At 51.8% G+C, this 26,765-nt stretch overlaps 2 protein-coding genes across 9 annotated transcripts; one reads left to right on the forward strand and one right to left on the reverse strand.

The window, feature by feature from the left end:
• Nucleotides 1-1,060: 1,060 nt before the first annotated feature.
• Nucleotides 1,061-10,406, reverse strand: PCK2 (phosphoenolpyruvate carboxykinase 2, mitochondrial). Of its 2 annotated transcripts, none has more exons than XM_012467471.3 (10): nt 10,289-10,406; nt 7,716-7,961; nt 6,785-6,969; nt 6,494-6,697; nt 5,953-6,140; nt 5,469-5,631; nt 4,976-5,194; nt 2,312-2,449; nt 1,943-2,038; nt 1,061-1,686 (listed from the first exon to the last, which is right to left on the reverse strand). In XM_012467471.3, the coding sequence occupies exons 1-10, from the start codon at nt 10,315-10,317 to the stop codon at nt 1,232-1,234; spliced, it is 1,923 nt and encodes a 640-aa protein (XP_012322894.2). In that variant the 5' UTR covers nt 10,318-10,406; the 3' UTR covers nt 1,061-1,231. The 2 variants fall into 2 exon arrangements, with proteins under 2 accessions (XP_012322894.2, XP_012322903.1); XM_012467480.2 differs by lacking the exon at nt 1,061-1,686 and adding an exon at nt 1,694-1,786.
• NRL (neural retina leucine zipper) lies at nt 9,593-26,025 on the forward strand. 7 transcript variants are annotated; one of them, XM_012467522.3, is made up of 4 exons: nt 9,593-9,677; nt 19,759-19,873; nt 21,838-22,245; nt 23,137-26,025. In XM_012467522.3, exons 3-4 carry the CDS (start codon nt 21,865-21,867, stop codon nt 23,467-23,469), a joined length of 714 nt encoding a protein of 237 aa, XP_012322945.1. In that variant the 5' UTR covers nt 9,593-9,677; nt 19,759-19,873; nt 21,838-21,864; the 3' UTR covers nt 23,470-26,025. The 7 variants fall into 7 exon arrangements, with proteins under 7 accessions (XP_012322945.1, XP_012322931.1, XP_012322954.1 ...); XM_012467508.3 differs by having other exon boundaries at nt 9,607-9,677; nt 19,646-19,873; XM_012467531.2 differs by lacking the exon at nt 9,593-9,677 and adding an exon at nt 18,947-18,987.
• The last annotated feature ends 740 nt before the right edge of the window (nt 26,026-26,765 follow it).

A 26,765-nucleotide genomic window follows, 5' to 3' on the forward strand; every position in this document is an offset into this window, starting at 1 on the left:
AAGACAGACAGAATCTCCAGGCTACCACAGACTTGCTGAGTGACAATCTGCATTTTAACAAGATCCCAAGGTGATTTGAAGGCACTTTAAAGTTTGAGAAACATGGAATAGGTGACTTATTTTTTTTCTTTTTTTTTTTGAGATGGAGTCTTGCTCTGCCACCTAGGCTGGAGTGCAATGGCATGATCTTGGCTCACTGCAGCCTCTGCCTCCCAGGTTCAAGTGAATCTCCAGCCTCAGCCTCCCAAGTAGCTGGAATTACAGGCACCTTCCATCATGCCTGGCTAATTTTTGTATTTTTGTAGAGAGGGGTTTCACCATGTTGGCCAGGCTGGACTTGAACTTCTGACCTCAAGTGATCTGCCCACTTCGGCCTCCCAAAGTGCTAGGATTACAGGCATGAGCCACTGTGCCTGGCAGAATAGGTGACTTCTAAGGCCCCTGCAGTTCTAGATGGCTATACTACCATGAAAGACATGTCTGTGCAGTTATCACTTTAACCCTGAGCTCTATTGTTTATTAACTGTGAAGCTTTGGACAAATTACTTGACCTCTCTGTGCCTTTGTTACTTCATCTGTAAAATGGTACCTCCCCCAAAGGGTTGTTGTTATGTACATGCTTAGAACAGTGCCTGGCACACAGAAGGTGCTACGGACATGTTAGCTGTCCTAATATTGAACATGTTTCTGTGAATACAATGCGACCCCCAGTGCCAGGTCAGGCAGGGGGAAGAACGAATTTGAGAACTGACAATGAAGCCACTTCACTGGTGAATGGGGTTGTAGAGGCTTCTGCAATCTAAGTGGGAGATCAGGAATTTTGGGCTTGGGGGCTATACTGAGCAGCTTGCTGAGGCCCTCACCTTTTTTTTAGAACTTAGGATATAGAGTGGGTAGTGCCTTCTCCCAGGAGTTTCTAGTCTGTGACCCAGTGCTAGAGCTGCCTGTAAAACAGATCTTTGATTGTGCTGGGCTGTGCTTCCAGGGGCTGGAAGAAGATTGTGAGATTGGTGTTAGAGGGAAGACCATGAGGATAGATGGGAAATGAAAACAGCACAAATCTTGTGTAAAATAGATAAGCATCTCTTATTATTGTACGGTCTTTATGGGAAGGTCTGTGGCACACAGAAGATGTTAGTTAATATCAAATTGTTCGTATTTTCTTCAAGCCTAGTGGCTTCCCTATTCCCAGAAAGGGGTGCTACGTTCTCTTGCTAGACACAGCCTCAGGTCACATTTTGTGGACACGTCTCTCTAGGGCCTCAAGCTCAGCCAACACCTCTTTGGGCAGATCCTGGTTGACCTGCTCTGTCAGGTAGCTCCGAATGTCACGAACCTCCTGTTCCCAGAAGTCCTTGGGGAGGGAGAACAGCTGAGTGGTGTCTATAGCTCCGAGGCCACTGAGATCCAAGGCTCCTTCCTTTGGCACCAGCCCGATGGGTGTCTCTCGGACACTGTCCTCCCCTTCTAATCGCCGGCATATCCAGTCTAGCACCCGAGCATTCTCCCCAAAGCCTGGCCACAGGAAGCGGCCTGCCTCGTCACGCCGGAACCAGTTGACATGGAAGATACGAGGCAGCCGGGCCCCCTTGTGACCCTCCATGCTCAGCCAGTGTTCCAGGTAGCGCCCGAAGTTGTAGCCAAAAAAGGGCCGCATGGCAAATGGGTCGTGCATGATGATCTTCCCTAGAGAGGGGAGCACGATGGGTAAGGAATCTTCCTCCTCATTGGGGAAGGGAAGGGCACCCTGCATCCAGTTGGAGGAAGCTGTGAAAGGCTCATGGTTCTGGAACATCATCAGGGATGGGGAAAAGATAGAGGTGGGAAGAGGTAGGGCCATATCAGACTCCAGGGGTGGACAAAAGGAAGGTCTGGCTCAGGGAGGGAGAGAGGAGGTGCTGTGTGCACACAGAGGAGAGAGAGGAATGGGGTAGGTGCTCACCTTTGTGTTCTGCTGCAGCAGTGGACTCAGAGCGCATGGCACTGCCCACAAACACACCATGACGCCAGTTGAAGGCCTCGTATACCAGGGGTACCCCTAGATCACCAATGAATAGTCACAGGCAGTCCTTTTCTTTGGACCCTCGCTCCAGCCCTTTTGGTGAGCTTGACTGATACTCTCTCTCCTAGGACCTTGGCTATCCCATTTTCAAACCCTTTGCCTCCTTCCAGGTTTGCATTCGCCATGGGAGAACTCTGGAGATAGACAGCTACAGGTGAGATCCTGGCTGAGGCTCTGGATCAGAGGGAGGTAGGCCCTAATACAGAGATAGCCCTTTTGCCAAGAACATGGAGTTCACATGTTGTTTACCTTTGGGTCTGCGGCCACCAAAGATGATGGCATCAATGGGGACACCCTCCGGGGCCTCCCAGGCTGGGTCCATGATGGGGCACTGGCGAGCCGGGGCACAAAAGCGAGAGTTGGGATGTGCACAGGGTTCCTTGTCACCTGGCAGAAGAAAAACAAACACTATTGTTTCCAAGGTTATGTCAACCCCCAACATATACATATATGGGCAAACATTCTTGCTTTTTTTTTCCCCCCCTCATCAGCTGCCTAGAACTTTGTGTAATAAGGAGCAGAGAGAAGGGAGCCAGGACATCTCCAAAAGCTCAGGTTATTTAGCCACAAAGGTGCTGCCAGCTGAGCTATGTGAGAAAAGAGTAAGAGAAGAATTGGGGTTTGGCAGTGCACTAATGTTTATGCTATGCTACAGGCACTTGGCATTGACCAGGGCTCAAGGGAATGGGGTTAGATATGGGCATAAAGTTATAATAATTTTTCCCCCAGACACTATTTCCTTATTTGTGAGATTATTATTTACATAAATACCCAAACCTAAAGCAAAAACTGAGAATGTCAGCTCAGTACTTCAGACAACCAACAAACTGGGGAAGACAGGCTCTCGTAAGTTATCAAAATGAAAACAGGAATTTATTATATTTTATTGTTTTTGAGGTGGAGTCTTACTCTGTTGCCCAGGCTGGAGTGCAGTGGCACAATCTTGGCTTACTGCAATCTCTGCCTCCCGGATTCAAGCAATTCTCCTGCCTCAGCCTCCCAAGTAGCTGGGATTACAGGCATCCGACACCACACTTAGCTGATTTTTTTTTTTGTATTTTTAGTAGAGATGGCGTTTCACCGTGTTGGCCAGGCTGGTTTCGAACTCCTGACCATAGGTGATCCACCTGCCTCAGCCTCCCAAAGTGCTAGGATTACAGGTGTGAGACACCATGATTTTATTTTATTTTATTAATTAATTCTTTATTTTTGAGACAGAGTCTCACACTGTCACCCATGCTGGAGTGCAGTGGCACAATCTTGTCTTACTACAACCTCCGCCTCCTGGGATCAAGCGATTCTCCTGCCTCAGCCTCCTGAGTAGCTGGGATTACAGGCGTGAACCACCATGCCTAGCTAATTTTTGTATTTTTAGTAGAGATGGGGTTTCACCATGTTGGCCAGGCTAGTCTCGAACTCCTAACCTCAGGTGATCTACCCATCTCGGCCTCCCAACGTGCTGGGATTACAGGTGTGAGCCACTGCGCCCAGCCAGGAATTGATTTTAAAACTAACAAAATGCTGGTGATTTCCCTGGCCTGCTTAGACCCTGATGAAGTGATAGGGCCTGAAGAACACAGACAGGGATATCACATGGGTAGGCATAACCTCAGGAGCCCAGGTCACACTTGGCACCTTCAGGTGTCCTGGAGAGGGGTTGGGACTAAGTCAGTGGTACATGTATGAAGCACCACTGTGGGGTCCCTGAGTGGTCATGATGCCTTCTCTGCTGGAGGTCGCTGGTCAGCCCTGAGGGGTGGGAACACCATGGAGCCAAAATCCCCACCTTCTCCCATCCCCCAGTTTCTGCCTCCCCTCACAGATAAGAGCCATCTTTCATCAGCACCCAGGGCAGGACCCTAACACAGGGTATTATTCTGGTAATTGAAGCTGGGCACAGGATGCCCTAGTTATGCTCCTGAATCTGGTGATGATGAAAGGGTTGGGGAACTAGTCTGTGGGGAAAGATTAAAGTTTCTTGGATTTCTCAGTTGGGCGGGAAGGCTGAGGGGGGCTTAATGATGGTGTTAGAGAAAATAAAGGGTGATTAGATGAGGCAAGGAGGGTGACTGCTAGGCCAGCCTGACGAATCTGAATATAGGCTGCAGTGACCACAAGGCCACCCTCCCCTCCCATGCTCTTCTTTGCTCCCGCCCCCTTGGTATCTGGATTGCCTGACTGCAGATGGCCATGGAAAGAACGCTGAAGGTCCAGAGTACAGGGCTGAGGGAGAGGTGGGACTCCCAGGCACCCAGGGTAATGACAGGATTCAGAAACTTGCTTCTGGGAAAGACTCAAACACTGACCTAATTTTGTTTGTAGGAACAATTGGGGTGAATGCTTTGGAGGCACAGGGGAAGGGTAAGGGTAACAATACTGACATTTAGACAGTGGTTATTACACAGGGGGAGCCAAGTGGCAGGAAGAGAGTCAGAGCAGACGAGGCAGGTTTCCTTTTTTCCTAATGGGTCAAACTTTATGGATTGTGCTTGGAGCCCAATACCTTCTGTAACAATTTACAAAAGTCCTTCCTTTTCCTTTCATTAAAAAAGTCCAGACTGTATTTATTATTGAGAATTTACTATGTATTTGTCAATGTGTTAAACCCTTTCTATGCACTATTTAATCCTCTGACAACCTCATGAGATAGGTACTATCATAACTACCCTCATTCAGCTGATGTGGAAACTAAAGCTTAGGGAAGTTGAGCAACTTAGCCAGATCACAAAACCAGTGCCTGGTGGAGTTGGGACATGAACTGAGATTTTGCCTGGGACTGGAAACTGCAAATGTTCATGACTTCCTGTGCCTCCTGGCAGTCCTAGAAGATGGCTGGGGGTTGTGGAGAAGGCTTTTCCACCATTAGGGTGCTGAGCCCTGGAGGCTGTGCCAGGACTTCCCCACCGCACATACCAGGTTTCCAGGGTTTGCTCAGCCAGGAGGTCACAGTAACACCAGGTGAAAGAGGCTGGTCGATGCCCTCCCAGTACACGCCGCCATCGCTGGTCTCAGCCACATTGGTAAAAAGAGTGTTACTCTGGATTGTAGCCATGGCATTGGGATTGGTGGTAGCAGAAGTACCAGGGGCAACCCCAAAGAAGCCATTCTCAGGGTTGATGGCCCGGAGTCGACCTTTTAGGAGAAGTGAAAGAAAGGAAGGACCAAACAAGGAAAAATTGAGATGTAAGACCAACGAAGGTCCTGCTCCACCCCACCCTGTCCTGAAATGGACCCAAGATCTGATGAGGAAAGGCTGTCTCTAGGGTGGCTGGGCTGCCAGAGGAATGGGGCAGGGTTGGCTGTTCAGGAAAAGTTCTCACTCACAAAGTCACTGTGGACACTGGAGAAGAGACCCCGAGGCTCTGACAAGAGCCAGAACTAAGAGTTTGATCCGAGGGTCTCTCACCTTCACTGTCAAACCTCATCCAAGCAATGTCATCCCCCACACACTCCACTTTCCAGCCTGGCAGTGAGGGCTGCATCATGGCCAGGTTGGTCTTGCCACAGGCACTGGGGAAGGCAGCTGCCACATAGCGCTTCTTCCCTGCAGGGTTGGTGATGCCCAGGATCTGCAAATTGAGGAGAGAGGGAATAGGAAAGAGGTCATCAAAGGTGAGGGCATGGTCTGCATTGGGAAGGACAACTAGAGTTTAACAGGGAGAACCAATGTTTATTCACTACATAGATGATTGCACTGCCATCAGGCCTGGGGTAGTAGCAGGGGAAGCCCCAACATTCAGCAGCCTGGGGCCAAAGCTTTGGGCCTTCAAGTGGAGTCCCTGTCCACCCGCCTGGCACCTGGCAAGAGGGAGGTGAGGCTAAGGCAGACTGGCCAGGCCCCACCCCTGCCCCATCCCCGGCAGCTGCCCTGCTCCTCACCAGGCCCTCACCAGCATGTGCTCTGCCAGCCAGCCCTCATCCCGGGCCAGCCGAGAGGCGATGCGTAGGGCAAAGCACTTCTTGCCCAGCAGGGAATTGCCACCATAGCCGCTGCCGAAGGAGACGATCTCCCGCTGGTCGGGCACATGGCCAATCAGGGTTTTCTCTGGGTTGCACGGCCACTGGCTCACTGGCTCCCCTGGGGACAATGGGGTCATGGGGCGGCTGGCAGTGGCATCAGGAACGGGGGTGTCAGGGGATGGCAGAAGAGACACTTGGGAGCAGTGGCAGCACCAAGAGGTGGCTGAAGCCCCCCACCTCGTAATAGCCATCAGCTTCCATGCCCCTATTCTTGGACATGGACTTTTCTCAACCTTGTGCAAAGTCCTCTGCAAACATAGCTTTGACCCCGCTGGGGATGCTACTCTGGATCTTGGGAATTAGGCTGCCAGAGAGGACAGGTTCTTAGGGTCTGTGGAGAGCTAAGATTTGGGATTTCCTCCGAGTACAAGAAGGCCTCCGTGTCCTCCCTGGGGCAGAGCAGGTGCCTACCTTGTCCTGTCAGAGGCTGGCCCACGGAGTGCAGACACTTGACAAAGTCACCATCTCCCAGGGCCTGAAGCACAGGTGTCCCCAGTCGGGTCATAATACGCATGCTTGCCACCACATAGGCTGAGTCAGTGAGCTGCACCCCGATGCGGGACAGTGGGGAGCCCACAGGACCCATGCTGAATGGAAGCACATACATGGTGCGGCCTGTGGAGGAAAGTATCCCCTGGATGAAGGGTGCCAAACCTGTTCATATCTTCCATGCCCCTGCCACTGTGTCCCTGTCCTGGTTACCCTGCATGCAGCCTGGAAACCTCTCATCCACAGCTCGCTGGAAATCAGCTGGGGACATCCAGTTGCCCAGCTGCCCATGGGCCCCACCAGCTGGGATAGGTACTGTGTCCCGCTGAGAAGGAGTTACAATCACCGTCTTGCTCTCTACTCGTGCCACGTCCTTGGGGTCTGTGCGGGCCAGCCAGCTGGGGGAGAGGGGATTGTTAGGAAGATGATGGCCAGCAGCTTTCCTTTGTCCCTAGACCCACTTTTTCAAGTACAACTTTGACTCCAGGTCTTCTGTTGGCCTTATTTTTCCCCGTCCAATCACATCTCAGTCCCTTCCTCCAGGCTTTGTACCATCTAAGGGGTGTTCCCCAAGGTCCCAGCCCTCTGGAGGTCTCTGCCCTCGGCAAAAGCTCCCTCAACTGGTGAGAGAAAGAGAGAGAGAGAGAAAAAAAAAGCAAAGGATCTTATTTGTATCAGCTTCTTCATTTAACATTAAAATACAAGCCAGGCAGGCGCAGTGGCTCACGCCTGTTAATTCTAGTATTTTGGGAGGCTGAGGTGGGTGGATCACTTGAGGTCAGGAGTTTGAGACCAGCCTGGCCAACATGGTGAAACCTTGTCTCTAGTAAAAATACAAAAATTAGCCGGGCATGGTGGTGCTTGCCTGTAATCACAGGTATTCACAAGGCTGAGGCAGGAGAATTGCTTGAACCTGGGAGGCAGAAGTTGCAGTGAGCCAAGATCACTCCATCCTGGATGATAAAGCGAGACTCCATCTCAAAAAAAAAAAAAAAAAAAAAATCCCAGTTTCTGAGTCTGTTTCCCCCAAAGCTCTCATTCTTGTTCATTTCATTGGGATGGTTTAGTTAAGTTGATTTTGCTTTGGGGAACCCAAAGTGGCCTGAGAGCACCTATCTTGCAGGTTGTGGAGCCCAAGGCTTACCAGTTATTGTACTTGGGGAGCTTTCGGATGAGGCCGTGTTGCTCCAGCAGGGTCAGTGTGGCAGTATTCTCAGCCTCAGTTCCATCACAGATATGGATGCCCTCTGGTTGGCACAGGCGGGCACTGCGTTCTACAAAATCTCGAACGCCGGCAGGAAGCTGGCCCAGATCTCCACTAAGTACTCGCAGGGTCTGGATGCTACGGCATAATGGCCAGCCCAAGGGGCTCAGCCCATGCCAGCTATGCCTGCAGGAGAAACAGGGAGGCCATGAGCTAGCTGCTGTCATGGAGGGTGGACAAGGCAGGTGGTGGGGAGACAGAAAGCTTGGGCTGCTGCAACCTGCTAAAACATGTCTGTGTGCAGGGACCATGAAGAGCAGGTTGCAGTTGGTGTGTGGGATCTGTTCAGGACACACGTATCTTGTAGCCTTTATGAGGCTTAAGGAGGGTATCTCCTGGTCAGCGAGGGACAGACATGGCCAAATGAGAAAAAAGGCATACATCTGGCTGTGCAGAAGTGTCTATGCAGGCATGCTGATGTTACTGTACATGTAGCCCATACCCATGTTTAACTGTCTAATCAATGTTTAGAAATGAGTAGGGGCACAAGTGTCAAGAGGCTAGGCCCAGGTGACAACTTCACATGTCTGGTGTTTGAAGCCTCATCCATTTTATTTCCATTTTCAAGTATTGTTTTTTTATGAGTTAAAATGGCAGCTGTTTTTATTTTTTCCTTTTGGTGTGTATGCTGTAAGACTATGAAAGCCCCAAGCAAAGACCCCAGTCTTTGAGGTAGTATAACGTCTTTCCAGTGCCAGGTTTCTAGATGTGGGCTCTCACACAGAGAATAGGTGACTGGATGCTGAGCTTCCAGGACCTGGATCTGCTGCTGCTCATTTGGACCAACAATGATTGCATAAAATGTTGCTCTCAGGTAAGTATTTTTGAACTGTGTGGAAGGTTGACCATTGGGGAATGAGTGTCACTGGCTGAGGTTCATGAGCTTAATTCTCAGGAGGTCAGTGTCCTGTTGTCTGTCCTCTCATGGCTCTGGGAGGGAGAGAAGCAAGGTCTGCTCTGATTGGCCTGGACCCAAGGTGGAGTAAGCCCAAGAGAGCAAAGGCCATGAGAGGGATGTTACTCTCCTCCTCTACCGAGGCTTCACCCATCAGAAACTGCCCCCAACACCCAGGACCGCGTGACCCTGTGCTTCCCTTGGCTCTCCTTCCTAGAGGTCATATGCCTAGAGAGCCTTGGTGTTGGTGGGAGGGTGGAACAGCAGCCTGCCAGCAGCTGACTCAGAGGGTGTTAGCCTGAGGAAGGGAGAAAACTCAGAGCATGGATGTGGATGCGGGAGCTTGAGTCTGGCTGGGCTAGAGGCTGGGATCTTTCCACCAAAGCAGGATAGATGATCACTGTGGCCCAGGGGCAGGGGGAGAGGGCTACTGGGACCTGGGTCTGTTCCTGCCTCAGAGGGAAGTTCTCCCTGAGCATTAATTTTCAGGACACACAGTCTTGGCTGGGCGTGGTGGCTCACGCCTGTAATCCCAGCACTTTGGGAGGTCGAGGTGGGTGGATCATTTGAGGTCAGGAGTTCAAGACCAGCCTGGCCAACATGGTGAAACCTCGTCTCTATAAAAACAAAACAAAACAAAAGAAAAAAAAGACACACAGTCTTGAGGAGAGCCTCTCTCTGCAGCTGGAGCCTGGCTCAGGTTATCTCTTGTGAAGCCCCCACACCCTCCTCCAGGCCCCTAAGTGGGACCTATCTTCCAGAGACCACCCACAAGGGCTAGCCAAGTGGAACGGGCTGTGAGAGGGATGTGGGTCACTTCCGACTCTGGGACAAAAGCCAAGAAGAGAGGTCTCAGAGAACAGAAAGGAGGCTAAGAAAGAGGACGAGCAGACAAGCAGGAGGAGCCTCGGGGCTCCAGGTCTGGACAGAGGAAGAAGCCAAGCTATGTAAGAAATGTACTGGGACCTGGGTTCCACCACAAGGCAAGGTGGCGCCCACCTCCCACCTTGCTTGCCTCCCTCCCCTGGCCCCAGGTCCCTCGGGCTGCGCTGGACTTCCGCCAGGTTCCAGTCCTTCCAGTCCGGGAATGGATGTTTAACCTTCCACCTTCTTTTGGGGCTCTGAGCTCAGTCTCCTGGGGCTCACATACCCTTGTCCCCAGGGCCCTGAAGCCTCTGGAAGCACCCTGGGGCGCGGGCTGGAAGCCCGTTAGAGGTCCGAGGGAAGTATCTGGGAAGGAAAGGAGGATTTTCGGAGACCCGGCTCAGCAGAGACAAGCGAGGAGGGGGAGGAAGTTCTGAGAGTGGCGGAGAGAGACCGCGCGGTCGGAGGCGAGTCCTCCAGGCACAGAAGAGGGGGTGCGGGCGGAAACGAGGAGCCCCGGCCGGCTGCCCTCCTGAGAGACGCATGGCGCTGGAGGCCGGACCACAGCAGTCGTCCCCGCCCGCCTCCGCCTAGGATGGGAAACCTGGCCGAGGTTGAGAGCGCGCCATTGTCAGCCCCGAGGGGGCAAGCGCGGCGGAAGGTGCGGGTGGGCCCCGGGCCGGGGGTCACTCACCGCAGGCTGGGGCGGTACAAAGCGGCCATGGCACCTGCGAGGTAACCACGGAACCGAGCGGAGCCGGGGAGGTATGGAAGGCGGGGAAGGAGGGAGCGCGACGAAGCGAGTCACAGCCGAGGCTAGCGGGAGGTGCTTAAAAAGGAGGCGGGCAGCCCGGGGGCGGAACCCGGCCGGGCCGGCGCGAGTTTCTCTCCGCCCTGCCGGCAGGCCGGCTCCCTCGTCCCCGGCGGGGCTCCAGCCCCAGGACAGCCCAGCCGCCGCCCCAACACCTGCCTCCAACCGCCAAATCCACCGCTCCCATTGGAGGACTGGGTCCGCTCTTCGGCCCCCGACTTCGAGGCCCCGCCCCCCATCCTTCACCGCCCTCCCCGCCGCACATGATGTAACTTTGAGGACTCTTGCTCTCGGGAGAGACACTAGGTGGCAAACAAGCTAGGGATGAGGGGCGAGGCCAGGGGCGGGAACCCACAGGGGCCAGACGTCTAGAAGTTAGGGGGTTGGGCATTGCCTTTCCTGTTCCTCCTGGGGACCCGACACCCTGAGCCTCGGGCCTTTCCGTAGTCCAAGTCCCCAGTGCTAAGGTCTACTTAGTCCCCAACTCCTAAATCCCCGTTTCTCCTCCTGAACAGGGCTCCTTTCTGCCTTACCATGAAATGGAGGCTCTCCATCCCTGGGTCTCTTCCTTGGTCTTCCGATCTGGTCATCCTCCTCCCCCGCCATGGGCTTGTCACCCAGGCTGGAGCGCAGTGGCGCGATCTCAGCTCACTGCAACCTTCGCCTCCCGGGTTCAAGCGATTCTCCTGCCTCAGCCCCCCCAAGTAGCTGGGATTACAGGCACCAGCTACCACACTAGCTTAATTTTTGAGACGGGGTTTCACCATGTTGGCCAGGCTGGTCTCGAACTTCTGACCTCGTGATCTGCTCACCTTGGCCTACTAAAGTGCTGGGATTACAGGCATGAGTCACCGCGCCCGGCCTGGTCATTCTTTCTCTCCACAATCCAATGAGGAAACACATCTGCCCACCCAACTACCACCATAAAGTCCTCAGGCGATTTCTCAAGCTATATCTCCATTCGGACATCTCTTGCCAACCTGAGACCACTGGATATCACCCACAATGTTATCTAGCACCTCAAACTCAGCATATCTATGATGGATGTCTGCTCAGCATCCACTCCCCCTTTCTGGTAATAGCACCCTGATTTTCTTTTGGGGAACCTCAGTCTGTATTGTCATGTGGGTCTGACATCACCGCTCCTGGGGGTAGGCTTGCAGTTTGGCCAACTTTTGTATTCCTCACTCTCACTCTGGCCACAGCAATCAGGGATGTTCAAGGATGGACGTGAGATCCCTCTCCAGGACTTTTTCTGAAAACTTTGGAAGTAAGCTCTCTTTTTCGTAGGTTGCTGAGCTGGTAGAATATAAGCCTGGAACTGCTGGGTCTTAGCTTGGCACTGCAAGGCAGGAATCTGTCTGAGACAGAAGCCAGCCTAGAGGAAGCAGAGCAGGGAGATGGAGAGCAATGGATTCCTGATTTCAGTTATAGGAATCGATGCATTTCTTTTCTTGCTCAAGCTAATTTTAATTGGAGTTCTGCCACTGGCAATAGAAACAATCTTGATTCTCAGATTTCTTGGAGTTCTATGCTGGAACATATTGGTATAAGGAGAGCTGCTCTCCAGCCATAGGCTTACTGCTGGTCCCCGTCTCTTGCCCCTCAGGCTCCAGCCTACACTCACCCTCAGGTATATGTATTTGGATCTCTTTGCCCTCAGTCTGTAGATCCAAACTCTCCCCATACTTACCCAGCTTCAAACGGATGCCTTTTGGCCAAACTTTGGACTTAAAGGTGCCACACTGGTGGCAGCATGGTGCACCTGAAGGTCATCATCTTCTCCATAATCCTGCACCTGCTCTCATGGTTTCTTACCTCAGCAAATGGCACCATTATCTGGCTAATTGCCCCAGAGGGAATCAGTCTAGACTATTCTTATCCTCCATAGCCAATCAGATGCCAGGACCTTTGGATTTGTACTTCTCAATTAGCCCTTAAGTCTGTAACAATCCCCATGGCCACTGCCTTAGTTCAGGGCTTATCTCTCACTTGGCTTCAGGTGATAGCTTCTAAGGCACTTCTTGGACTCCTGCCTCTCCAAACACCAACCTCATCTCCCTACCAAGCCACTCCCCACACTGTGCATGCAAATCCACCATGGAGAGTTAAGAGAGAAGAATAATGTTGATGGTATGGACAGTAGGTGCCAGGCTCTGTGTCAGCAACTCCGCATGCATTATCTCATTCCATTGCACAACTATATTTTATAGATGTGGACACTGAGGCTTAAAGAGTCATTTGCTAAAAGTCACACAAGTGGTTAGCAGGAGAAATGGAATCTGAATCCAAATCTTTCTGACTCTAATTACCAAGTCCCTCTGCTCCTTGCAAATCCTATACTGTGCCCTCGATTTACCATTAAAAATTAGATCATATCACTCTTAGGCTTAAAATCTCTTCAAGGCTCATTCCATCACATGGTGTCTGTTGTCCTTCATAATCAGACTCCAATTTATCCAATGTTGTCACCCCCGCATCCCCACTTACCTCCTTTTCTCCTATGTACTGAACTCCGAAGTTTCCAGAGCACTTCTGTGAACTTTTTCTGCCCATCTGCACTCAAACACACACGAGCCTTTTCTGTTCATCCCTTAGAATGAACATCTATTTCATCTGTGTTGGTTCTATCCCATGTACATGCCTATATTTTTATACTTATCACACTTTACTATACTGTAGTTATTTTTATATGTCTGTAATCCTCCCTAGAGTGAGGATTTCAATCTTGTTTTTCTCCTAGCTCCTAGCAGTATCTGGCCTAGAATAGGCATGTAATAAAAATTGGTTGAATAAAAGAATGAATGAGTGCCACGTTTCTGAATCCTTTTTTCCCACCATTACTTCCTTCTCTAGCTTTAGGCAGACTGAGCAAGGGGATCATGTGCGGATTTCCTTGCACTGTTCATTTCCCCTTATCTGCCACACGCTTTTCTTTAGTTCCCTGCTTGGGGAGCCTGGCCCACCAGCTGGTCCCATGTCCAAGGAGTACCACCAGGGGGCAGAGTGTGACCAGCCTTGCCCTGATCTGCACTGTACTCCCAGGGACCTCTGGGTTCATCCTGGAAGTCTCACAGCCCCCAAGTCGTGGATGCTGTAGTGTGCAGCTCAGATTCCCCCTTCAGGATCATGGTGTTCATTGTTCCAGCTGCTGAGTGTTGGCTGCTAATGGCTCACAGCTGAATACTTCCTTGAGCACTATTTGTGGCGGAAGGAAGCTGTCTCAACAAATGCAATGCCTGCTTCCTGGGGGCAGTATGTATCCAATGACTGGTTGTTATAGTGTACAGAGGCCTAGCCCTTTGCCTCAGTTTGGGAAAACTCTGAAGATCTTTCCCAGCCCCAGAGCTCTTTATGCTCAGCTGATTACAACTGCAATGCCATTCAACTTTTCCCTCTCTCAGGTCCTGCTACTCTCACTTTCTTTGAAAGGCCCCCGGAGTAAACCACCTGCACACAAGGTTCTATCTCAGAGTGTGCTTCCAGCTGCAGGTATTCCCCAGGCTCAACTTGGTTATGGCATTAGCCCTCCAATACTTTAGACTCTGATTTCCTTGTTGCCTTCCTCCACAAACACAAAGTGCTGACATACGTGATCTTTTTGTACACAAATCTGATCACGTCATGTCTCTACTGAAAACCCTTCAGTAGCTTCCCCCTGCTCTTAGAATAAAGCCCAAACCCGGCCGGGCGCGGTGGCTCAAGCCTGTAATCCCAGCACTTTGGGAGGCCGAGGCGGGTGGATCACGAGGTCAAGAGATCGAGACCATCCTGGTCAACATGGTGAAACCCCGTCTCTACTAATACAGAAAATTAGCTGGGCATGGTGGCGCGTGCCTGTAATCCCAGCTACTCAGGAGGCTGCGGCAGGAGAATTGCCTGAACCCAGGAGACGGAGGTTGCGGTGAGCCGAGATCGCGCCATTGCACTCCAGCCTGGGTAACAAGAGCGAAACTCCGTCTCAAAAAAAAAAAAAAATAATAAAAAAAAATAAAAATAAAGCCCAAACCCTTAATGTGATCTCCCAGGCTCTGCATGATCTGGCCCCTGCTGACTTCTCCAGCCTCACTTATCACCATTCTACTCTCCGGCTACATGGATCTTTTCTCAGTTTTGTGAACATGTCTACCTCTTTCCTGCCTCAGAGCCTTCGCATATGTTGTTTCTGCAGCTTGGAGTTCCCACCCTGTCCACACCTCCAGGCAGGGTCACTTCTTATGCACCTGACCAGTCTTGGTTTAATATGACTTTTTTAGGCAACCTGTCGCTGTGATGCATCCCCTCTGCCCTTGTATTACTTAATGTCTTCATGAAAGAAAATTTCGTAGCACCCTGCTCTTCTTCATAGCACATCCATCTCCGTTTAAATGACTTGTTTTTATGTAGACACATCTCTAACATATGTAGGACCTGGGGCAAGAGTACAAATAGAGGTTCTCAAACCTTGTGTTTAAATATTTAAAATGGGCTGGGTGTGGTGGCTCATGCCTTGTAATCCTAGCACTTTGGGAGGCAGAGGCTAGAGGATCGCTTGAGCCCAAGAGTTTAAGACCAGCCTGAACAACATAATAAGACTTCTCTACAAAAAATAAAAAATTAGCCAGGCATGGTGGCATGCACCTATAGTCCCAACTTCAGCTATGATTGCACCACTGTACTCCAGCCTGGGTGACAGAGCGAGATACTGTTTAAAAAAAAAAAAGTTAAAATGTATAACTCAGGGTCGGGTACAGTGGCTCATGCCTGTAATCCCAACACTTTAGGAGGCTGAGGTGCATGGATCACTTGAGGTCAGGAGTTCGAGACCAGCCTGGCCAACATGAAACCCTGTCTCTACTAAAAATAGAAAAATTAGCCGGGCATGGTGGTGCATGTCTGTAGTCCCAGCTACTCGGCAGGCTGAGCCAGGAGAATCACTTGAACCTAGGAGGCAGAGGTTGCAGTGAGCCGAGATCACACCACTGCACTCCAGCCAGGGTGACACGGCTATCTCAAAAAAAAAAAAAAAAAAAAAAGTATAATTCAGGCTGTTACATAAAATATATTCTGTTTTTCTACCTTGACAAATATATACTTCACAATGGCCTGGAAAGCCAGGTTCAAATTTGTATTTTATTTGGAATCCTCAGGGTTCTGCACCAGAATATGGTGGTGTAGGGGAGGTGGTTTTGGCCACTGGCCCTCAGCTGGGCCCACTTCGCCTCCTACCCCTGATACATCTTGGCTGCAAGCGGCCTTGTGTGGAACCATGTGGACCTCCCATCAGGCCACCCCAAGTCTGTCCACAGACTCCTGCAAGCAGCTACCCTTTGACCTTGGAATGTGTGAACCAGTCATGTGGTCCAGCCATGGGAGGGCAAACTCAGGGAAGTGGTCCATGTGGGTCCCAGGAGTGGGTTGGGCCTTTTGGATAGGGAATGCTTTTTTTTTTTTTTCGATGGAGTTTTGCTCTTGTTGCCCGGGCTGGAGTGTAATAGTGCCATCTGGGCTCACCGCAACCTCTGCCTCCCAGGTTCAAGCAGTTTTCCTGCCTCAGCCTCCTGAGTAGCTGGGATTACAGGTGCCCACCACCATACCCAGCTAAGTTTTTTGTATTTTTGGTAGAGACGGGGTTTCACCATGTTGGCCAGGCTGGTCTCAACTCCTGACCTCAGGTGATCTGCCAGCCTTGGCCTCCCAAAGTGATGAGATTACAGGCATCAGCCACCGCGCCCAGCCTGGACAGGGAATGCTTAGCTATCTGGAACATGGTCCTGAGAGGATTAGGGTATGGGCAGAGGAGAGTTAGACTCTTCACCCATGTGGTGGGATGTAGCCAGAGGAGGGCCAGAGTGGAGGCTTCTAAAGCACAGGGCCCAGTGCAGGGGCCATTCCTGCCTGTGCCTAAGGGCAATAAATTTTTTTTTTTTTGAGATGGTGTTTTATTCTGTTGCCAAAGCTAGAGTGCAGTGGTGCCAACATGGCCCATTGCAGCCTCGATCTCCCCAGGCTCAGGTGATCCTCCCACCTCAATTTTTGTATTTTTAGTAGAGACAGGGTTTTGCTATGTTGCCCAAGCTGGTGTCAAACTTCTGGGCTGAAGCGATCCACCTGTCTTGGCCTTCCAAAGTGCTAGGATTACAGGTGTGAGCCACTGCACCCAGCCAAAGGGCAATAATTTGATGTTTCCCTGTTTCATCAGTCTGTAAGTTTCATGAAGTCAGGGCTGGTATCAGTCTAAGTTACTGAGGTGTCGCCAATGGGTGACACAGGGCCTGGTGCAGAATAGGTGTTTAACATGCATTTGTCAAATGAATGTAGAAGGTACACCAAGAAGAGGTTGAGGATTTGGATCCATTACTAAAGATCTAGATACAATGATACAGAACTGGGAAAGAGAACCAGGCTTTCAGGGTTCCAAAAATAAGAGTACAGGACAGGGGAGAGGAGGGTAGCATCCTGGAATGCTGACTGTCTCATCGTCTCTCCTTTCTCTTCATTTTCTACCCCACTCCTGCAGGCCCTTTGCCTGTCTGGCCCTCTTTCTCCATGGTCCAATATCACTCCAGCCATATCTTTCTATCTTTCTGTCCTTTGGCCATTGCTCTTCCTCTGTGGCCTACGTATGTGGCTGTTTCTTTGAATTGGTGTCTAGGTCTTCGTGCCCAATCTTATGTCCTGTCCCTTCCTGCTACCACTCCTACTGTTCTAGTCCTTGTTCCTCTCCACCCCTCCTGTTGTCCCCTACTCCCTTTGTGGTCCCCTCCTGGAAGACCTCCTCTCTTTACCCCTCTCTTCCATGTGCCTACATCTCTCTGTCTCCTTTAATCCAAATCCCTGTGGAGCCCCTGACTTGTCCTGTCCTCCATCCCATGTCTACACCTACTGCCTCCTTGTCTTCTTCCTCTGTTCTATTATTCCTGGAGTCACCCTGGCTTCATCTTTTTCATCCCTATTTTCCTGTCTCCAGATGTCCTTGAGCCTGTCTGTGTCAGTATTCATTTCCCAGTCTCCAGTGCATATGGGCGATGGGGTCTGCTTTCTGGGTTCCCACTGACTGCCACAGACTCTCCTCTCTGTGCCCTTGGTCCTTTCCTCTGGTCCAGACTGGGCCCAGCCTGAGCCCAACCCTCACTCCCCCAGCTCCTTTCTCTGGTTTAGTGGTGCCCGGTCTGAGCCCCGAGCGGCTCAACTCGCCTGAGCTTGTTTAGTCTGACTCCCTTAGCCTGTTAGCAGCTTAGCCCTCCCACCTCTCCTTTGAGCCCTCCAGTAAACAAGAGGATCAGTGCAGACCTGACAGCTGCTGGTTGGGGGCAAGTGTCTGGCCAGGCCAGAGCAGGCATGAAAAAGGGGCTGCACTCAACATTTCACATTCTTCCTTCAACCAGGGAAATTGTAGAGTCTCTCTCCTGGGTGTCCACTTTAGAGAGCTATATTCCACGGGCATGTGTGTGGGGTCCTCGCTCTCCATGATCCTCATTCCCATTTTGTGGTTGGTTCTTAGGCCTTAGGCTTTTTTATTCTTTTAAGAAAACAGCAGTAGATCCAGGCAGTCACACAGAGAAGCTTGAATGGTGATGATGGTTTCTGTTCCTTAAAACAGAGACCGAGGTGTGGGAAGAGCGTGATGTCATCTGATCTAGGTTTTCTAACATGTGTGTGGAAAGCATGGTAGGAGAGACCATATACATACACACAGACAGACACATACACATACACACGCCCCCCGCCCCCTTAAGGGAAGCTGGGTAGACTCTAGGCATTCTGTGCAGTTCTCAAACTGTTTTTTTTGAGATGGAGTCTCTCTTTGTTGCCCAAGCTGGAGTGCACTGGCACTACGTCAGTTCACTGCAACCTCCGCCTCCCAGGTCCAAGTGATTCTCCTGCCTCAGCCCCTTGAGTAGCTGGCATTACAGACGCCCGCCACCATACCTGACTAATTTTTGTATTTTTAGTAGAGACGAGGTTTCACCGTGTTGGCCAGGTTGTTCTTGAACTCTCAAAGTGCTGGGATTACAGGCCTGTGCCACTGTGCCTGGACTTCAAACTTTCAAGCACGTCAGACTTGCTGAAAGGGCCTTAAAACACAGATTTCCGGGCTCCACCCCCAGAGTTTCTGACTCAGTTGATTTAAGGTGAGACCAGATAGCATGTATTTCTAACAAGTTCCCAGGTGATACGGATGCTGCCGCTCCCAGGACCACACTTCAAAAACGACCATCTTAGATAATCAGTATCTGCCAGCTCTTCCCCAACGTCTAAGGCTGGGACCAGGTTAAGTTGTATAAGTGATGACCTTTGGGGGCTGATGAACACCCAGATCTCTGTGTTGAGAAAGAGGACCTGTTAACTCCATGGGAGTGTTTGGGTATCCTCAGAAGGTAGGGAGTGGCCTTTAACTCCATAGACCCTATTTAAACAGCTTCGGACAGGTTTAAACATCTCCTTGGATAATTCCTAGTATCCCTGTTCCAACTCCTATTCGGGGATGATAGCTGTAAGAGGTGTTAGGGGATTAGGCTGAAAATGTAGGTCACCCCCCAGCCATCTGGGAATTAGAAGAGTGAGAGGAGGAGAGAGGGGCAGAGACACACAGGGAAGAGGTGAGAGGAAGCAGAGGGCACGAGAGGGCAGTTACAAAAGTATCTCCTATGGATGGTGGTGATTAGATTTCAATGTCCCTTGGGACCCAGAAGGAAGGAACAGAGTTCCCTGCTCTCTTTTCACCTGCTCCTTCTCCCAAGCTGGGCTGCCTGTCCTGGGACCGTGATCAGCAAGAGTGGGAAACGCAAAATATGGGATGGTCAAGTCCTGGAGATCCCCTGTGGGAAAAGTTGCTTTCCTTTCTGATGCAATGGCTATGAGGTGCATAAGACCAGTCAGCGTGAAGGTGGGGCAGAGGCAGAAATGTGAGGATTCTTCAAATTAGGAATCAGACCCAATAGGCCAGGTGAGAGTGGGCCTGGGAGAGCTTATAGTCTCCAAAGACACTGATGAGGGGCTGCAGGGCCTTGGAAAGTGGGGGTGCTGGGAGCTTGTCTGGCTCTCTTTTCCAGTCCCAGGCTACCCATGACTAGGGCTGAGGGTTGTGTTCACGTGGAAGGGTGGTGGTTGAGGCCCATGTGGCTGTCTGGACTGGGAAACTGAGCACTCAGGAGTTGGATCATCAGTGAGGAGCTTTGTTGGGGAAGATGCCCCCTTTCCTTCTTTGAGAACAAGCATACTTGGACTCTCCTCTCTCTCCATTTCCCCCAACCCCAGGCCAATAAGATATGCAAATGATCTCCTTACCCCATTGGTTAGAGGCCTCAGGACCACAGATGACCTCAGAGAGCTGGCCCTTTAAGAATGCCCTTTGGGCTCTGTGCCCACAGCCCCCTGGAGCTGAGCAGAGAGGCACCAGACCCTGCTCCATGGAGCCTTCAGTCTCTCGGGAAGCTGTGCCTGCCTGGCTCTGGAACTGACCACATCCTCTCTGGCATCCCTAAAGTGAGTATTTCCAGGACCTACCTGGGTGCTAGGCTGCTCGCCTGGAGCCCCTCTTTCAACACCTGCTCTTTGTTTTGTGTTTCCAAAAATCCTCACACTTTGGTACCCTACTCTATTCCCACCCTGGCTGGCCTGTGTCTCTCACTGCTATCACATCAGAAAGAGAAACAACCTTCCCCACTACCCCTTCTGTACATTCAATTCTTTCTGGATACCTCTCTCAGTGTCTCACTATCATCTCTGCCAAGGCCCAATTCCTTTAATCTGTGTCTGTTTCCATCCCCTCTGTCCTCTCAAGGGTGACAGGTTTAATGGAGAGGGCGGCAACCCTGCCCTGGAATAGGAAGAGAGAGGCCTGGGTCTTCCTCTTGCCTCTCTGGGTAAAGCCTGGGGTTCGGAGACATGATTGGAAAGAGGGCTACCGAGGCTACCTAGGCAAGAAGGAGTGGAAGTCTGGCTGGGAGCCGTGGCTCACGCCTGTAATCCCAGCACTTTGGGAGGCCTAGGTGGACGGATCATGAGGTCATGGGTTCGAGACCATCCTGTCCAACATAGTGAAACCCTGTCTCTACTAAAACTACAAAAATTAGCTGGGCGTGGTGGCGTGCGCCTGTAGTCCCAGCTACTCGGGAGGCTGAAGCAGGAGAATTGCTTGAACCTGGGAGGCGGAGGTTGCAGTGAGCCGAGATCACGCCACTGCACTCCAGCTTGGTAACAGAGCGAGACTCTGTCTCAAAAAAAAATAAATAAATAAAGAAGGAGTGGAAGTCTAAGCCCTGGGGATGAGCACTCCCTGCCGCGCCCCTTCTGGGGATGGGGTGGGAGTTACTGGAATTGGGAGCTTGACTAGAGCTTGGACATCCAGACTGGGGAGGATATCTGAGGTCCCCCAGCCAGAAGTTCCTCAGGTGAACATGTGCCCCATGGTTGATAACAGACAGAGAGTTCCTTGATGACATAAGTTTAGGACACTTTGTGTTGAACTTGAACAGATGGTTTACTAAAGGATCGCTCAGGTTAATATGCTCTTGTGCTATGTGAATGTGTAAGAGGTGGGGATAGGAGGCAACATTTCTCAAAATTATCTGAGCACAGACCTCTTCATGAGTATTGCTCAGAATCAGTGTTCCAGAGAACACTCTTTGGTATATGTTACAAAGTCTAACTTCCCTCATTGAACAGAGGGAAAAAAGGAAAATGGGTTGGAAGGGTGAAGGTGATCTGCTCGAGTTCACACAACATAGCAAGTTCTGAATAGAAGGAAAATCAATCTTGGTTGGTTCCCCTTGGAGAGACTGGCCTTGAGGAAAGATGGTGGCCAGTTGATCCTGATCTTTCTAGAACTAATTCTAGGACCTTTCTTTTTTTTCTATACAAAGCCTCTTGCTCCTACAAAAGAGATTCGTTGATAGATTAATCCATGGAACAAATGTACACTGAGGGTCTTCTAGAGGCAAGGTACTGCCCTGAGTGCTTTGAGAGACAGAGAGGTGTAACAGCACATTATCCTTGTATCTTAAAATTCACAGCATACATGCCTTCCCACTGTCGTAAAATATACACTTACTCTGTCACAGTTAATTAAGCAATTTTTAAAAATGGCTTGGAAATGGAATGATGCCTCTTGAGAGGACAGACCTCTCGGCATGTCTCAGCACCAGGGTTGGGAGCACTGCCATACTGCTCTTGTTTTCCACAGATCCTGAAGCATCAGTGAGGTGAGAGGCTGTGCTGTCCTCTTCCTCCTTCAGGCCTTCAGCTGCTTGTCTCCTGTCAGGAGCCCCTGCTCCTGAAAGGTTGCTCTGCAGCCTGGGGGGAACTGTGAAGTGGACAGAACTGCACCATCCCTCTGGCTTTCCTGAACTCTTGCTCCAGGGCACTTAGGCTTTGAGGGAAGAGGGACTTGGTGAAGAGGGAATGGCAGGTGGTCTCCATGTGCTCCAGACCTCTCCTCCCCTTTGCAGGTGCACTCCTCCCAGCCCAGCTCCAGAATGGCCCTGCCCCCCAGCCCCCTGGCCATGGAATATGTCAATGACTTTGACTTGATGAAGTTCGAGGTAAAGCGGGAGCCCTCTGAGGGGCGACCTGGCCCCCCTACAGCCTCACTAGGCTCTACACCTTACAGCTCAGTGCCTCCTTCACCCACCTTCAGTGAACCAGGCATGGTGGGGGCGACCGAGGGCTCCCGGCCAGGCCTGGAGGAGCTGTACTGGCTGGCTACCCTGCAGCAGCAGCTGGGGGCTGGGGAGGCACTGGGGCTGAGTCCTGAAGAGGCCGTGGAGCTGCTGCAGGGTCAAGGCCCAGTCCCTGTTGATGGGCCCCATGGCTACTACCCAGGGAGCCCAGAGGAGACAGGAGCCCAGCACGTCCAGGTGAGTGGTCAGCAAGCTGGCCTGAGGGGAGGGAGGCCGAGGAAGGAGGACTGCCCAAGAGAGGAAGGGGAGCTCCTGGAGGGGGTTATGGACTGGGGCAATGGACAGAGGGCAGGAGAAGGGAAGAAGGTCCCTTGAAAGAAATCAGTTGGAGAAAACTACATTCTGCTTCTCCCCCTTTTCTCAAAATGGAGGGAAATGAGTAGGCTGAACCAGGAGGAGCAGGGAGAAGATAAGAGTAGCAGAGGACCCAAAGGGAAGAATTGAGCTGGGGAGTGGGCGACTGCGGGAGGTAAACAGACACACGGTGTGCGGAAACCAGGGAAAGGGTTACCTGTGGGATGGAGCCGGGTTAAGACTGGTTTAGATTGGCCTTTTCAAGACTTCGGGCTTCCCAGCCCCCAACCTTCTCAGGAAGGATTGGGACTCATCCTATTAATTACAGACACAGGTGGGGGTGTTGAGGGCATTAGGATGTAATCCAAATCCTGTGAGGGTCACCGGGTTGCGGGCTTCAGGACAGGGAAACGCAGAGCGTTGGAGGGTTGGGGGTGTCTGGGTGCGGGTCCACTGGACACACCCGGGCCTGGAGCGGGATGCCGGGGACCTCAGAGAGGGGCCCAGGGTTCAGGTGCGCGATGGGCTCGCCTGACCGTGGCCGTGCACCATGGGGCGCCCGCCCGGCTCAAGCAACGCTCAGCTGGAGGGATCGGGGAGCGTCGGGGCCTGGGGCGGGGTCTGCAGCGAAACGCACTGTGTGGAAGCGCGAGCATTCCGGTGAAGGTGGGAGCCGGGGCGGGGCTGTCCCGGGGCGGGGCCACGTAGCGTCGGCCCCAGGGCCCAGCCGGTGCGACCCGGCGCTGACCCCGTCCCTGCACTCTCCCTCCACAGCTGGCCGAGCGGTTTTCCGACGCGGCGCTAGTCTCGATGTCTGTGCGGGAGCTAAACCGGCAGCTGAGGGGCTGCGGGCGCGACGAGGCGCTGCGGCTGAAGCAGAGGCGCCGCACGCTGAAGAACCGCGGCTACGCGCAGGCCTGTCGCTCCAAGCGGCTGCAGCAGCGGCGCGGGCTGGAGGCCGAGCGCGCCCGCCTGGCCGCCCAGCTGGACGCGCTGCGGGCCGAAGTGGCCCGCCTGGCCCGGGAGCGCGATCTCTACAAGGCTCGCTGTGACCGGCTAACCTCGAGCGGCCCCGAGTCCGGGGACCCCTCCCACCTCTTCCTCTGAGCCGTTCAGGGCACCCTGTGGTGTAGTGGGGGCTGGATGGGATGGCACCGCCCAGGAGGCGGCTGCACGGTTCTCTGCATCGTTGTCAGAGCGTCTGGTCCAAGCCACGCCCTGTATGACCACACAAATATCCCCAAAGCTTTTGGGTTCTCGAGTCATGCCCGAGTTTAGATGCTGGACATTTTTTGGAGAGGGGTCCCCTCCCCTTACGCAGGTCGTACACAGAAACCCGGCCCACATGACTAGCACTCTGAGCCCTGCAGGGACCAGTGCCAGGCACTGGGGGGTGGAAGTGTGGTGACACAGTGAATGGGAGGTGGGGGAGGGATGCAGCTCCCACCTCAGTTTAGTTTCTAATTCAAGGTTTTCAACCTGTAACACATTAAAGCTGTAATTAGCAATGAGGCTGTATTTTCATTCTGAAGCTTGTAACCTCCCCATTTTAGCACTAAGGCATTTCAAGATTTCAATGCCCAGCAACTAGACAGACTAGGAACTCTATCTAAGATGCTTTTCTCCTGCCCAACTCTGTGGCCTCCAGGGCCCAGAGTGGCAAAGGCCTGAAGAGTGAGCTCTGGGGGTTGTTGGTGTGGGCTGGGAGAGAGCCCTGTGCAGAAGTCTGGAAACCTGTGTGCTAGTCCCAGCTCTTCCATGATATCCCCCTGTCACCTTGAGCAAATCGATTGCTTCCTGAGCCTGTGTTACTTCATCTAATTCTCATTTGGATTGGATAATTTCTGATACTTTTCCATTTCTGGCATCTCCCCAGTATGGAAGTCTCAGTGGTCTCCCCAAGAAGTCCCCAAGACTGTCTCGCCAATGGCACCTCCTATCCTGCTCCAGTTTCCCACTGCAGCCTAGGCAGGGGATGTGCAGCCCAGGTGAGGGAGCCTAGCTTCTCTGTGAGCACATACGTGGGTTCTCTGCAGCTCCCTCCAGGCTGCCTGGTTCTCCAGACCTGCACAGGGTGCTCCTGCCACCTCCCACCTCCCTCTCTAAGTGCTGAGGCAAGATTTCTCCCGGGATGACAAGGAGCTGAGAGAGTGCAGCTTTTGTGAATTAAATTTGAAGTCCAGGCAGAATTCTAATGCAATCGGCTAAATGTTCTTGCAATTTAAGAAGTGTTCATTCTTTATCCTTGCTTCAGGCTACTGTTTTGTGTGTCTGTGTGTGGGAGAGGGAGAGAGAGTGAGAGAAAGGGAAGTCCCCACCTGGAGCTGAGTGGCACATCTGTTATGGGGAGCCAATGGAAATGGGGTGGAGGGGCAGGCATTGGAACAGATGGATCCTCCCCTCTCACCACCACCACCACCAAATTCAGAAGCTGCAGTGGCCCAGCTTGCCCTTGTCTGTGGCTATCCAGGTCTCACAGTTGCCATGGTAACCCAGCCCTCCAGTTCAGCAGCTTAAGGAGGGGCAGGTGTGGCCTCTGGGCAGAGCACAGGCATTTTGCTGGGAGCAGCCACCTCACCGGTTACTGTCATCTGTCATCTACTGGACATAATAAATGGGAGAAGTGTTCGGGCATGGGGGAAGAGGCTCCCATATGTCCGTCTTCCTTTCTACCCCCTCTCTCCACCCCCTCCCCAGCTGTCTCTTCTCTTCCCATCACAGTTCTTGCTCCCTCTTCCCCCTCCTCTAGCCCAGCTCATCCCTCCTCCACTTAGGAGCCTGCAATGGGAGTCCTCTCCTCCATCGCTCTCAGAATTTCTCTCATCTCCTCTCCTTTCCCCACCATTGGCCACTGGCTCTCTGGCTCTGGATTCTCTCTCTGATGGGCTCACAGACCTTTAGCTTCTCTTTCTTCATCTCCTTCCACACACATTGTTGAAGGGAGAGGATGGGGCAGGGAGGGTCCTTTCAGGAACCCAGCTCTTTTTCTCTCACTCTAAATTTCACCTGTGTCTATCCTTGCCTGCCCTGGATCTGTAATTCAGAGCCACTGCTTTCTTGTTCACTTTTCTCACCTGCATGGCACACAAAAGCAGACAGACCCATCTATAGACATCTGAGCATACAACTAGGCCACATATACAGTACACATACCTGGGTCTCAGAATGATACTCCTGGGTCACCTGAATATACTTAAAAAAAAATTGAAGCCGGATTCGGTGGCTCACACCTGTAATCCCAGCTCATACCTGTAATCCCAACTGGAGGCCCAGGTGGGTGGATCACCTGAGGTCAGGAGTTCAAAACCAGCCTGACCAACATGGAGAAACCGTGTCTCTACTAAAAATACAAAATTAGCTGGGCGTGGTGGCGCATGCCTGTAATCCCAGCTACTCAGGAGGCTGAGGCAGGAGAATCGCTTCAACCCAGGAGGCAGAGGTTGCAGTGAGCCAAGATTGCGCCACTGCACTCCAGCCTGGCAATAGAGCAAGACTCTGTCTCAAAAAAAAAAAAAAAAAAAAAGAGTGGTGCTTTAGTTGGGGTGCAGTGGTTCGTGCCTGTAATCCCAACAGTTTGGGAGGCCAAGGAGGAAGTTTGAGACCAGCCTGGGCAAAATAATGAGAACCTTGTCTCTACCAATAAAATAAAATAAAATAAAATAATTCAGATGCAATGGCATGCACCTGGAGTCTCAGCTACTCAGGAGGCTAAGGTGGAAAGATTACTTGAGCCCAGGAGTTCGGGGCTGCAGTGAACCATAATCATGCCACTGCACTCCAGCCTGGGCGGCAGAGTAAGATCCTGTTTCAAGTTGTAGTTCTACCAGTTTTTTGACCCTGAGTGGATTAAACTCAAGCTTCACCTGATCGTCAGAAAAATGGTGAAAATAATGGTAACTACCTACTGAGAATAAATGCATTTAAATAAGCACTTAACATAAAGTTGACACATGCTAAACAATAATATTTGCTGTTGTTGCTGATGTGATCCCTAAGTGTGTGAATGTGTGTGTGTGTTCATGCATGGCACATCCCTGTTTCCATGAGTGTGACCCATTAAGGCCATGAACAGACAGACACATTGACACACCCAGGAAACCAGGCTGTACAGGCCTTAGATGCCCCACTATGTTCCTAACTCACTAGCAGACCTACTGCCCTCCTTCAGTACTCCCAGCACCCGTTCTTGGCCCACCCCACAGCTGTGTGGGGGCTGGGGTTCAGCTCCTGGGAGACTCAGCCGGGCCTCTCTGGAGACAGCTATAAGAAAGCATCAGCCTGCCCCCGTGACAGCCCCTAATTATCCCCCTAGCTTCTGTAATTAACCCCCATGGTGCCCAGACCCCCTGGGGTTGGGAGGTGAGGGTGGGAGCTCCTCAGAACCCACTGGCACATAGTTGGGG

This window comes from Aotus nancymaae, unplaced genomic scaffold (genome assembly GCF_030222135.1).
Source record: "Aotus nancymaae isolate 86718 unplaced genomic scaffold, 86718_ANA_hifiasm-v0.15.2.pri h1tg000011l, whole genome shotgun sequence".
NCBI classification, from domain to species: Eukaryota; Metazoa; Chordata; class Mammalia; order Primates; family Aotidae; genus Aotus; species Aotus nancymaae.